This window comes from Hemiscyllium ocellatum, chromosome 25 (assembly GCF_020745735.1).
Source record: "Hemiscyllium ocellatum isolate sHemOce1 chromosome 25, sHemOce1.pat.X.cur, whole genome shotgun sequence".
Taxonomy (NCBI): Eukaryota; Metazoa; Chordata; class Chondrichthyes; order Orectolobiformes; family Hemiscylliidae; genus Hemiscyllium; species Hemiscyllium ocellatum.
This window is the reverse complement of record NC_083425.1, coordinates 57,608,648-57,622,631: the sequence shown is the minus strand read 5'-3', so window position 1 is coordinate 57,622,631 and position 13,984 is coordinate 57,608,648. Positions and strand designations below refer to the sequence as shown.

Below are 13,984 nucleotides of genomic sequence, written 5' to 3'. Positions count from 1 at the left end.
TGGGGCCCACACGTGTGCCCATGGCTACCTCTTTGGTCTGGACGAATGGGAGGATTCGAAGGAGAAATTGTTAAGGGGGAGGACCAGTTCGGCCAAACAAATGAGTGTGTCGGTGGAAGGGTACAGTTGGGGATGTCGGGAGAGGAAAAAACGGAGGGCTTGGAGGCCCTGGTCATGTCGGATGGAGGTGTAGAGGGATTGGATATCCATGGTGAAAATGAGGCATTGTGGGCTGGGGAAACGGAAGTCTTGGAGGAGGTAGAAGGCGTGGGTGGTGCCTTGAACATATGTGGGGAGTTCCTGGACTAGGGGGGATAGGACAGTGTCGAGGTAGGAAGGAATGAGTTCAGTGGGGCAGGAGCATGCTGAGACAATGGGTCGGCCAGGGTGGTCAGACTTGTGGATTTTGGGAAGGAGGTAGAACCGGGCAGTGCGGGGTTCATGGAGTATGAGATTGGAAGCTGTGGATGGGAGATCTCCTGAGGTGATGAGTTTCTGAATGGTCTGGGAGATGATGGTTTGGTGATGGGGGGTGGGGTCATGCTTGAGGGGGCGGAAGGAAGAGGTGTCCTCGAGTTGGCGTTTGGGCTTCAGCGGTGTAGAAGTCAGTGTGCCAGACTACCACTGCGCCCCCTTTATCTGCTGGCTTGATGGTGAGGTTGGGATTGGAGCAGAGGGATTGGAGGGCTGCGCGTTGTGAGGGTGAGAGGTTGGAGTAGGGGAAGGGGGTAGACAGGTTGAGGCGGTTAATGTCCTGGCGGCAGTTGGAAATGAAGAGGTCGAGGACATGTAATAGGGCAGCGCGGGGTGTCCAGGTCGATGTAGTGTGTTGGAGGTGGGCAAAGGGGTCCTCAGAAGGTGGGCGGGAGTCCTGATTGTGAAAATAAGCTCAGGTGGAGGTGACGGAAGAATTGTTCGACGTCACGGCGTGTTGTAAATTCATTGATGCGTGGACGGAGGGGGATGAAGGTGAGTCCTTTGCTGAGGATTGATCGTTCATCCTCAGTGAGGGGGAGGTCTGGAGGGATGGCGAAAACTTGGCAGGGCTGGGAGCTGGAATCTGGTATGGGTGTGGAGCTGGGAGTGGGGTTGGAGCCAGTAACTGGAGTGGGTGTGATGGTGGTGGGAATGGGGGTAGAGTCATGAGCAGGGGTGGTGTTCCCTTCAGGGTTCTGGGGGCCGGGAATGGTGACAGTGGGATATGTGGGGGACGTGTCGTATATATGTGTGATTCTGTGAACATGATTTTAACCTCCAAAACCACCTGATGAAGGAGCGGTGCTCCGAAAGCTAGTACTTCCAAATAAACCTGTTGGACTATAACTTGGTGATGTGTGATTTTTAACCATGTTAAATATGTCAGACTTTGGACAGATCATAGCACCTCTAGACTGGACATCCATGAAGCACTATGGGCCATCAGCAGCAGATATGTATTCAAACACAATCTGCACCCTCATGGCCTAGCCTACCCACATGCTATCATTGTCATGTCAGGTGATGCACCAGGCATGCCACACGTTAGATGTTAACCTGATGAAGCTGCAGCGCAGTACTAATCACGTGCCAACTCCAGGAAAATGGAGTAGACACGGCTGAGTAACTTTGCAACTGTGGATCAGATCTAAGCTCTGCAGTGCTGCCATATCCAGTCATAAATAGTGGTGCACACGTGATGAGACTGCACAAGTACCTCAGTCTCCAGTGAAGGGGGAGCCCAGGACATGGCAATGTCCTTTTTAAGAATGAATGTAACCATCTCCTCTTGATGTGCAATTGCAGAATCCTCCAGTATTGACTAGAAGCAATAATTTTTTGGCAGCAAGAGCAGGTCAGAGACAAGGTATTCTATCGTGAGCAATTGGGTTCCTGTCATCCTAATGCCTGTCCATGATGTGCACAGCAAAAGTTAGAAGTGTGCTAGAATATTCTCTTCTAACCTCCAACCACATTCAAGAAGTTTGAAACCATGCAGGATGAAGCAGTATCCTATTTGTCTATCATCTTCAACATTCACTCCCTTCATCAATGCAGTTATTACTCTTCAAAAGTAATTAATTGGCTGTAAAATACTGAGACTTACAGTAATCATGTAAGTGCTGTATATAAATGCAGCTGTTCCTTTTCAGTCTCTTTTTCATCAACCGTGCACACAGTGTCAGTCGTATATACGATTGTAAGAGATGCACTGTCGTCACTCACCATGGATCTTTTGACAACACCTTCCAAACCCAATAACCTCCATCACCATTACATCATTACATGCAGGTTCCCCTCCAAGCCAGAAACCATCCTGTCTTGGAACTATATTACAGTGTCTTCACTGTCACTAATTAAAGATCACACAACACCAGGGCATAGTTCAACAGGTTTATTTGGAAGTACTAGCTTTCAGAGCGCTGCTCCTTCATCAGTTAACTATATACCTGATGAAGGAGCAGTGCTCTGAAAGCTAGTACTTTCAAATAAACCTGTTGGACTATAACCTGGTGTTGCATGATTTTTAATTTTGTCCACCCCAGTCCAACACTGCCACCTCCACATTTTCACTGTCAGTGTGTTAGAATCCTGAAATGTCCTCTGTAATAACATTGTGAGTGCCCCTACAACCCGCGAACTGCAGATGCTTGAAAAGCAGCTCACCACTACTTTTCCAGGGTTGTTAGCGATGGATAATAAATGCAGGCCTAGCTAGAAAAGCATGGGCAAGTAGAAAAATAATGATGCTTTCGTGTCAGCTCAGATGAATTTGGAAGATTTCATGATTCTATTTTAAATAGAACGGGCAGTTCTTCCCAGTATCCTGGCCAGTACTTGTCCCTCACTTGACATATCAAAAAATACTCTTTATCTGGCTGTTATTGCCTTGCTGTTTGTGGGAATTTGTTGATTGCAAATGGCTACAACAGCAACTACAGTTCAAAAGTAATTAATTGACTGCAGAGTGCTTTGAGGCATCTGATAATCATGAAAATACTCCATATAAATGTAGGTATTTCTTCTTCAATTTGCTTTTCATTATCATTTCACCAGTAGGGCTCTCCTAAATTTGCTACATTCTTGTTCACTGTAAATTTGCTACATTCTGATATACGTCCACAAGTTTGGAACATAAATTCTTATCCTGAAGTCGATGCTCTACGTTTGTATATGTAAATGAACCAAAGCACACATACTCCATAGGATTCCACTTTGCAATCACTACAACATTTGTTCATTCATGCTTTTTGGATTCCAAGCCTCCAGAAAATTTGTATCCAAGTTATCAATGTCTCTTAAATACATGTGCGTCCATTTTCCAAATGAGTCTTTTACATGGTACTTCGTCCATGCCTTTAGAATATAGAACATTACAGCACAGTGAAGGCCCTTCAGCCCTCGATGTTGCGTCGCCCTGTCATACCAATCTGAAGCCCATCCCACCTACGTTATTCCATGTATGTCCATATGCCTGTCCAATGACGACTTAAATGCACTTAAACTTGACAAATCTACTACTGTTTGAGTAAAGAAACTATCTCTGACACCTGTCTTATACCTATCTTCCCTCACTTTAAAGTTGTGTCCCTTCGTGTTTGTCGTCCCCATACTTGGAAAAAGGCTCGCCCTGTCCACCCTATCTAACCCTCTGATTATCTTATATGTCTCTATTAAGTCGCCTCTTAACGTTCTCTCTAACGAGAACAGTCTCAAGGCTCTCAGCCTCTCCTCGTAAGACATTCCTTACACACCAGGCAGCATCCTAGTAAATCTCCTTTGCACCCTTCCAAAGCTTCCACATCCTCCTTATAATGCTGTGACCAGAACTGTACACAATATTCCAAGTGTGGCTGTACCAGAGCTTTGTACAGCTGCAGCATAACCTCCTGGTTCCAGAACTCAATTCCTCTATTAATAAAGGCCAAAACACTGTATGCCTTCTTCACAACCCTGTCGATCTGGGTGGCAACTTTCAGGGATCTGTGTACATGGACACCAAGATTTCTTTGTTCATCTACACTCCCAAGAATCTTACCATTAGCCTTTGCATTTCGATTACTCTATCCAAAGTGTATCACCTCACACTTGTCCACATTAAACTCCATTTGCCACCTCTCAACCCAGCTCTGTATCCTATCTATGTCTTTCTGCAACCTACTACATCTTTCGTCACTATCTACAACTCCACCGACCTTAGTGTTGTCCGCAAATTTACCAGGTAAAAACAATGACTGCAGATGCTGGAAACCAGATTCTGGATTCTGCCGGAAGAACACAGCAGTTCAGGCAGCATCCAAGGAGCAGCGAAATCGACGTTTCGGTCAAAAGCCCTTCGTCAGGTATAAAGGCTGAGAGCCTGAAGCGTGGAGAGATAAGCTAGAGGGGGGTGGGGGTGGGGAGAAAGTAGCATAGAGTACAATAGGTGAGTGGGGGAGGGGATGAAGGTGATAGGTCAGGGAGGAGAGGGTGGAGTGGATAGGTGGAAAAGGAGATAGGCAGGTAGGATAAGTCATGGGGACAGTGCTGAGCTGGAAGTTTGGAACGAGGGTGAGGTGGGGGAAGGGGAAATGAGGAAACTGTTGAAGTCCACATTGAAGCCCTGGGCTTGAAGTGTTCCGAGGTGGAAGATAGGCGTTCTTCCTCCAGGCGTACGGCTGTGAAGGAGGCCCAGGACCTCCATGTCCTCTGTAGAATGGGATGGGGAGTTGAAATGTTGGGCCAGGGGGCGGTGTGGTTGATTGGTGCAGGTGTCCCGAAGATGTTCCCTAAAGTGCTCTGCTAGGAGGTGCCCAGTCTCCCCAATGTAGAGGAGACCGCATCGGGAGCAACGGATACAATAAATGCTATTAGTGGTTGTGCAGGTAAAACTTTGATGAATGTGGGGCCTTGGATAGAGGTGAGGGAGGAGGTGTGGGCGCAGGTTTTGCAGTTCCTGCGGTGGCAGGGGAAGGTACAAGGATGGGAGGGTGGGTTGTGGGGGGGTGCGTGGACCTGACCAGGTAGTCACGGAGGGAACTGTCTTAGCGGAAGGTGGAAAGGGGTGGTGAGGGAAATATATCCTTGGTGGTGGGGACTTTTTGGAGGTGGCGGAAATGTCGGCGGATGATTTGGTTTATCCAAAGGTTGGTAGGGTGGAAGGTGAGCACCAGGGGCGTTCTGTCCTTGTTACGGTTGCAGGGGTGGGGTCTGAGGGCGGAGGTGCGGGATGTGGACGAGATGTGTTGGAGGGCATCTTTAACTACGTGGGAAGGAAAATTGTGGTCTCTAAAGAAGGAGGCCATCTGGTGTGTTCTTTGGTGGAACTGGTCCTCCTGGGAGCAGATACGGCGGAGACGGAGGAATTGGGAATACAGGATGACATTTTTGTAAGAGAGAGGGTGGGAAGAGGTGTAATCCAGGTAGCTGTGGGAGTCAGTGGGTTTGTAAAAAATGTCGGTGTCAAGTCGGTCGTCATTAATGGATTTGGAGAGGTCCAGGAGGGGGTGGGAGGTGTCAGAGATGGTCCAGGTAAATTTAAGGTCAGGGTGGAATGTGTTGGTGAAGTTGATGAATTGCTCAACCTCCTCACAGGAGCATGATGTGGCGCCAATGCAGTCATCAATGTAGCGGTGGAAGAGGTGGGGAGTGGTGCCGGTGTAATTACAGAAGATCAATTGTTCTCTGCCTCTATTCCTGATGAAGGGCTTTTGCCCGAAACGTCGATTTTGCAGATTTACTAACCCACCCTTCTAAGCCCTCATCCAGGTCATTTATAAAAATGGCGAACAACAGTGACCCAACACGGACCCTTGTGGTATGCCACTAGTAACTGCACACCAAGTTGAACATGTTCCATCAACTACAACCCTCTGTTATATTTCAGCAAACCAATTACTGATCCAAACTGCTATGTCTCCCACAACCCCATTCCTCTGCATTTTGTATAAAAGCCTACTGTAGGGAACCTTATCGAACGCCTTGCTGAAATCCATATACACCACATCAACCTGTTTACTCTCATCTACCTGTTTGGTCACTTTGTCAAAAAACTAAATAAGATTCGTTAGGCACGACCTACCCTTCACATAACCGTGCTGACTGTCCCTGATCAGATTATTCTTTCTGGATGGTTATAAATCCTATCTCTTACAACCTTTTCTAACACTTTACCAACAACTGAAGTGAGGCTCACTGGTCTGTAATTACCAGGGTTGTCTCTCCTAACCTTTTTGAACAAGAGAATCACATTTGCTATCCTCACTCCTCAGGCACTATTCCTATAGACAATGATAATTTGAAGATCAATGCCTAAGGCTCGGCAATTTCTTCCCTTGCTTCCGAGAGGATCCTAGGATAGATCCCATCTGGCCCAGGGGACTTGTCTGTTTTCACACTCTGCAGTATTTCTAATACCTCTTCCTTGTGAATCTCAATCTCTTCTAGCCTAGATGCAAGTATCTCTGTATCTTCCTCGCCAACACTTTCATTTTCTATAGTGAACACTGTCAAAAAATATTTATTTAGTGCTTCCCTTATCTCCCCTGACTCCACACACATTTTCCCACTATTATCTTGATTGGCGCTAATTTAACTCTCGTCATTCTTTTATTCCTGACATACCTATGGAAAGCCTTAGGGTTAACCCTGATCCTATCTGTCAACAACTTCTCATGTTACCTCCTGGCTCTTCTGAGCTCTCCTTTTAGGTCTTTCCTGAATTCCTTGTAACCCTCAAGCGCCCTAACTGAGTTTTCACATTTTGTCCTAACATAAGCCTCCTCCTTCTTCTTGACCAGGGATTCCACTTCCTTAGTAAACCACAGCTCACGCGTTCTATATCTTCCTCCCTGCCTGACAAGTACATACTTATCTAGAACACACAGGAGCTTTTCCTTGAACAAGCTCCACATTTTTAATGTGCTCATTCCCTGCAGTTTCCTTCCCCATTCTACGCTTCCTCAATCTTTCCTAATTGCATCATAATTTCCCTTCCTCCAGCTGTAACTCTTGCTCAGTGGAGTACACCTATCCCTTTCCATCACTAAAGTAAACTGACAGAATTGTAATCGCTGTCTCCAAAGTACTCACCTACTTCCAAATCTAACACCTGGCCAGGCTCGTTACCCAGTACTAAATCTAAAGTGGCTTCGCCCCTTGTAGGCCTGTCTACCTACTGTATCAGAAAGCCCTCCTGCACACACTGGACAAAAACTGATCCATCTATAGTCCTCGTACTGTAGTGATCCCAGTCAGTATTTGGATAGTTGAAGTTCCCCATGACAACTACCCTGCCTCGCTCACTCTTATAGAGAATCATCTTTGCTATCCTTTCCTCTACATCTCTGGGACTATTCGGAGGCCTATAGAAAACTCCCAGCATTGTGACTTCTCCTTTCCTGTTTCTAACCTCAGCCCATACTACCTCCGTTAACAAGTCCCCAAACATCCTTTTGGCAACTGTAATATTGTCCCTGATCAACAATGCCACACCTCCCCCTCTTTTACCATCTTCTCTGTTCTTACTGAAACATTTGAATCCTGGAACCTGCAATAGCCATTCCTGCTCTATCCATGTCTCCGTATGGCCACAACATCAAAGTCCCAGGTACCAACCCACGCTGCCAGTTCACCAGTTTATTTCGGATGCTTCTTACATTGAAGTACACAACTTCAAACCGGGTTCTCGCTTGCCAGTATCAGATATTTGATTTAGGAACTGCCTACTCTCATCCTCTTCTGTATCTGTCGTACAATTTTGGTTCCCTTCCCCCTGCTGTATTAGTTTAAATCCACCTTAATAGCTTTAGTGAATTTCCCACCCAGGATATTGGTACCCCTCTGGTTTAGATGAAGGCCATCTTGCTTGTTAGGGGTCCCACCTACCCCAGAAAGAGCTCCAATTATCCAAAAACCCGAAACCCTCCCTCCTGCACCATCCCTGTAGCAACGTGTTCAACTCCTTTCCTATTCCTCACCTCACTAGCATGTGGCACAGGCAGCAAACCAGAGAAAACAACTCTGTTTGTACTAACTCTAAGCTTCTATCCTAGCTACCTGAATTTTTGCCTCAAGTCCCCATCTCTCTTCCGACCTATGTCATTGGTGCCAATGCCAGTGTGGACTACGACTTGGGGTCGCTCTCCCTTCCCCCGAAGGAACCCAAAAACATGATCAGAGACCCTGGCACCCGGGAGGCAACACACCAACCGTGAGTCTCTCTTGTACCCATAGAACCTCCTATCTGTCCCTCTAACTATCGAGTCCCCAGTGACTACTGCTCTGCTCCTCTTCCCCCTTCCCTTCTGAACAGCAGGTGCCCCACTGCTTTCCCCTGGTAAGACATTCCCCCCTAATAACATCCAAAATTGAAAGGACATATTTACAAAATTTACATATTACCTATATATACCCTCTGTGTTGTTCAACAGTGAACTACTGGGGCTGTTTACTTATTCAGACAGCTCCTTAGCCCACCTTTCATTAAACCATGTACCCACTTTGATATATGTTGATCTAAAGATTTCATTTACCAGGTTGTACCCCAGCAGGTTTATTTGAAATTACTAACTTTCGAACCACTGCTCCTTCATCAGGTAGCGACACAGAATTTATAACAAAAGATCTCAGTGTAGTGTAACTGAAACGGTATATTGAACAAACTTAGATAGCTGTTAAGTCTTTCATCTTTTAGAATGGGTGGCAGGTTTTGGTTCATTGATATGTAAATCTCAGAACGTCTTTCCAATCACATTCTTGAGATAACTTAAGTTTTGATAATAACCTATCCAATGTCTGCACCTCCACATAAAGATTTCATGGCACTCTTGGAGAGAACAGGGAAGTTTACTGCGGTACACGTCTACTTTCTTATACGTTTCAGATCTAATTATCACCGCCATTGATGGCTGTGCCTTCAGCTGTCTAGGTTTTATGTTTGGAATTCTCTCTCCAAATCCTTCTCACCTCCTTTAGGACACTGAACCACTCAACACTTGACTTAAGTTTGGATCATCTGTTCCAAAGTTACTTCATAATTTTGCCCAATAATAATCATGACGAGAAAATGATGTCTGAGTGTGCTGAAAAATTTAATGAATTCAGAAGGACACGCAATAATACTTTGTCCACTATAGAGATCGAGTGGAGGAGTAAGACTGTCTGGGTTACTCCAAGGGGAGCTACCACAGATTCAATGAATTATGTGGTCTCCTTTTGTGCCAAAAATGGTTCTGTGACTCTATTCATGCTGATCCTGTTTGGCACTTTGGAACATTTCACCATTTTAAAGATGTCACAGAAGGGATGGTTGTTCTCTTCGCAGTATTTATCCATCAAGCAGATTGTCTTGTTCGTTATCTTGCTACTGAGTGGCACAGTGCCAGGGACCTGAGTTCAATTCCACCCTTGGGCAACTATCTGCATGGAGTTTGCACATTCTCTCTGTGTCTGTGTGGGTTTTGTCTAGGTGCTCTGGTTTCCTCCCCATTCCAGAGATGTGCAGATTATTTGGATTGGCCATGCTGAATTGCCATAGTGTCCAGGGATGTGCTGCGTGGTTAACCATGGGGAATGCAGGGATAGGGTATGGGGGTGGGCCTGGGTGGGAGAATAGGTAAGGGCTGAATGGCCTGCTTCCATATTGTAGGGAGTCTTTGGATTCTACACTGTTAGAGGAAGCATACTGTGTGTAAATTGGCTTTTTTTTCCAATCTTTGAAGCCTTTACATATCATTTTGCTATTCTGAACTTGCAGCGTTCCAATTACCTGCACAGAGAGACGCTGAAGCTGTCACAACAATACCCAAACATCCGGATAACCCCATGGCGAATGGTTACAATCTGGGGAGGGGCAAGTCTGCTGAAGATGTACCTGCACTGCATGAAAGATCTACTGGAAATGACAGATTGGGACTGGGACTATTTTATCAACCTGAGTGCCACTGACTACCCCACCAGGTCAGTGTCTTTGAATGATGGGAAAGTGAAATTAATGATCTCCTATTTGGTATCCTTTTGTTTGGTGCATTGTTCTTTCATTCGTGTCATTTTTCTCAGCAATTACTGAAGGTTCCTTAAGGCTAATGAGATAAAGTTAATGTTTAAAAAAAATTAGAGATGAGTGTTAAGGTAGATGAGAAAAAAGAATGCTTGTAGAAAAAATACATCTTTATGATATGGTGTCAGGGTCTGTTGTTGAATTCTTTGTTACTGAAGCAAATAGTCAACACCTGAAGTTAGACCTGACAAATGTGATGAGTCGGTGGTGTTTTTCTTGTACAGATTTCTCAGAATAGCAATTTTGGGAAGGTGAAAGAAGGTCCCTTATTCCACGAGTTATGTGGTTTTAGTGCATACTATCTGACTTCCTTTCAACAGAACAACATTTCTTCTTTTTATAACTTTCCCCTTGGTCAAAACTTGCTTTGGAGGGTGTCTTCTGCTTCATGGAGTTTCACTGCCGAAGATGTCTGTGCAGTTAGTTTCACAAATGAAGCTTTAAGCCCATCAACTCTACACTGAGTCTCCTAAGAGCATCCCATCCAGACCCACCCCTTACCCTATCCCTGTAACCCTGCATTTCCTATGGCTAATCCATGTGGTCTGCACATCCCTGAACATAATGGACAATTTAGTATGACGAATCCACCTAGGCTGGCCATCTTTGAAGTATGGGAGGAAACTGGAGCATCTGGTGGAAACCCACACAGATGCAGTCATCCCAGTATGGAATTGAACCCGGATCCCTGGCATTTTGAGGCAACAGTGCTAACCACTGAGCCAATGTACCATTCTGTTCTAGACTGATGAATAAGCTTTCCAACTGTAAGGTTTGATTGGTCCATAGCTTAGACAATAAGATATAGGAGCAGAAGAAGGCCATTCAACTCATTGACCATGGCTGATCTGATAATCTTCAATTCCTGTTTTCTGTCTTTTCCCTTTTAATCCCTGGTTTCCTTACTGATTAGAAAATCTGGCAGGTCATGCAGCATTCGAGGAGCAGGAGAATCATAAGGGCATTATCCATTCATCAGGAGTGAGGCTTATGGGCCAGGAGGGCTCAGAGATAAATGAGAGGAGGGTGGAGTTGTGGGGGGGGAGGTAGCTGGGAATGTGATCGGTAGGGGGGAACTGCTCAATTTCTCTTAAGAGCGTTATGAAGTTGAAGGTGTGTACTGTGCCTTTACGAGGGAGTTAATGCTGTTCTGCATTGAGAGCTTATAAGTACCTGTGATATGACTAGATAGCAATCTCAGAATGTACTGGAAAATTGAGAAATATTTAGCATTTGGCCATGAAATGGATACCTGAGTTGGTTGCTGTTTTGACAACAATTTGAATTTAATCAATCATTTTTAATTTTGCTCCAGGATAGTAAAATCCAATCAGGTTTGAATTTATTGATTTGCCAACATTGATCCAATGAGACGATATGATGTTGGGGAGATAAAAAAGGCAGGCATATTGAAAATCAGAGAGAGGAACTGCCATCAACACAGATCCAAGAAATTAGGAAACACTCTCTATCAACGGTACCTGTTCAAATGAAACATTCACAGTAAAAAAGAAAGAAGACTCAGGGAGATCTTCAGCTAGAAGAAGACAGACATCAAAGACATCAGCTGCTTTATGGTGTTGAAATTAAGTTGATGTAATTTTAATGTACTTTATTGGAACATTTATTTTGTTATAGAGTTGGAGGCAGGTAATAAGCAGTTAAGAGAAAGGCGGCTTAGAGTTGTGAATGGTTGTTATTTACGTTCAGTTTTAGCATTAAAAATAAATTGATGTCATTTTCTTCAAATAGAATTTGGGAGCTCTCTGTCACTCATTATAACAAATTATGAGGCAAGGTGAGCTTTTCTGAGTGTTTGGTTTAATCACTGCTGTGTTGTAACAAGAGTCATAGAGTCATACAGCATGGAAGCAGGCCCTTCGGGCCAAGTTGTCCGCACTGACCAGACATCTCACTCAGATCTAGTCCCATTTGCCAGCATTTGGCCCGTATCCCTCTAAATCCTTCCTAATCGTGTACCTGCCTAGATACTTTTAAATGTTGTAATTGTACTCATCTCCACTACTTCCTCTGTCAGCTTGTTCCCCATGTGCACTACCATGAAAAGAAGTACCCTTCAGGTCTATTATAAATCTTTACACCTCACGGCACGGTGGCACAGTGGTTAGCACTGCTGCCTCACAGCACCTGAGACCCGGGTTCAATTCCCGACTCAGGTGACTGACTGTGTGGAGTTTGCACGTTCTCCCCGTGTCTGCGTGGGTTTCCTCCGGGTGCTCCGGTTTCCTCCCACAGTCCAAAGATGTGCGGGTCAGGTGAATTGGCCATGCTAAATTGCCCGTAGTGTTAGGTAAGGGGTAAATGTAGGGGTATGTGTGGGTTTCGCTTCGGCGGGTCGGTGTGGACTTGTTGGGCCGAAGGGCCTGTTTCCACACTGTAAGTCTAATCTAATCTAATCTTAATCCTCTGCCCTTGGGTTTTGAACTCCCTCACCATGGGAAAAACTCTTGCTATCCATGACCCTCATGATTTTATAAATCTCTCTAAGGTTACCCCTCAGCCTCCAAAGCTCAAAGGAAAAAGCCTGTATTTAGCTGCTCCCTAGAGCTCAAATACTTGAATCCCAGTAGCATCCTTGTAAGTTAGGACTGCACCCTTTCAGGTTTCGCAGCACCTTTCCTACTGCAGGACCAGAATTGTACACCATATTCTAAAAGTGGCCTCACCAATGTCCTGTACAACCAAATGTAACGCTCCAGCTCTTATACTCAATGCATTGGCCAATGAAGGCAAGTATGCCAAATACCACTTTCATTATCCTGTCTACCTATGGCTCTTTCTTAAAAGGAACAGTACACATCTTCAACTTCATAACACTTGCCTTGCCTTACTTCCCAAGGGAAGGTCAAGTTTTGCTCATTCTCTAATATGAACATTTACGTATTGATAAAGAAAATCTTCCAGAGCACATTTAACAAATTTTTCACCATCTAAACCTTTAAAACTACTGCAGTTTCAGTCACTGTTTGGTAAATTCAAATCCTCTACTATTACAACCTTATTATTCTTGAAGATAATTTGAGATCTGTCTACATATTTGCTTCTTAATTTCCCTCTGACTATTTGGCAGTTGTACATTACAATCCCATCAAGATAATTTCAAATCATATCATTTTACTGAATGACCCCTCAGAAATATCTTCTCTATTTACAGTAGTAATGCTTGTCTTAATCAAAAATGCCGCTGGCTCTCCTCTCGCCTCTCTTTCTCTTCATCTAATACCACCAAAAACCTGAAACATTGTGCTGCCAGTCTTGTCCGTCCCTCAGCCAAGTTTCTGTAAAGCTATGATATCCCAGTCCCATATCCTTGCCACCAAAGTTGATGGGTTGTTAAGAAGGCGTATAACATTGTGGGTTTCATTGACAGGGGGATTGAGTTTAAGAGCCGTGAGGTTTTGCTGCAGCTCTATAAAACCCTGGTTAGACCACACTTGGAATATTGTGTCCAGTTCTGATTGTTTCACTTTAGGAATGATGTGGATGCTTTTTAAGAGGGTGCAGAGAAGATTTACCAGGATGCTACCTGGATTGGAGTGCTTGTCTTATGAAGAGAAGTTGAGTGAGTAGGGCTTCTACACTGGAGAGAAGAAGGAAAAGAGGTGACTTGATAGAGGTGTACAAGGTAATGAGAGACATAGCTAGAGTAGATAGCCAGAGACTTTTCCTCCGGGCAGAAATGACTGTCACGCTGGGTCATAATTTTAAAGTAATTGGAGGTAACTCTAGGGGAGATGTCAGAGGTAGGTTCTTTTGCAGAGAGTGGTGGGTGTGTGGAATGCACTGCCAGCAATGGTGGTAGAATCAGAGACATTATGGACATTTAGACTGCTGGACAAGCACATGGATGGCAGTAAATTGAGGGGTGTGTAGGTTAGGTTGATTTTAGATTAAGATAAATGCTCGGCGCAACACAGTGGGCAGAAGGGCCTGTACTGTGCTGCACTG

The 13,984-nt window shown here is 44.8% G+C and overlaps 1 protein-coding gene across 1 annotated transcript in view; it reads left to right on the top strand.

Moving 5' to 3' along the window:
• The window catches only part of xylt2 (xylosyltransferase II), a 191,530-nt gene that overhangs the window by 71,493 nt on the left and 106,053 nt on the right, over positions 1-13,984 (top strand). The window contains exon 4 of the mRNA XM_060844395.1: positions 9,713-9,915. Coding sequence (XP_060700378.1) covers positions 9,713-9,915 — 203 coding nt within the window. The remainder of the gene's footprint in view (positions 1-9,712; positions 9,916-13,984) is intronic.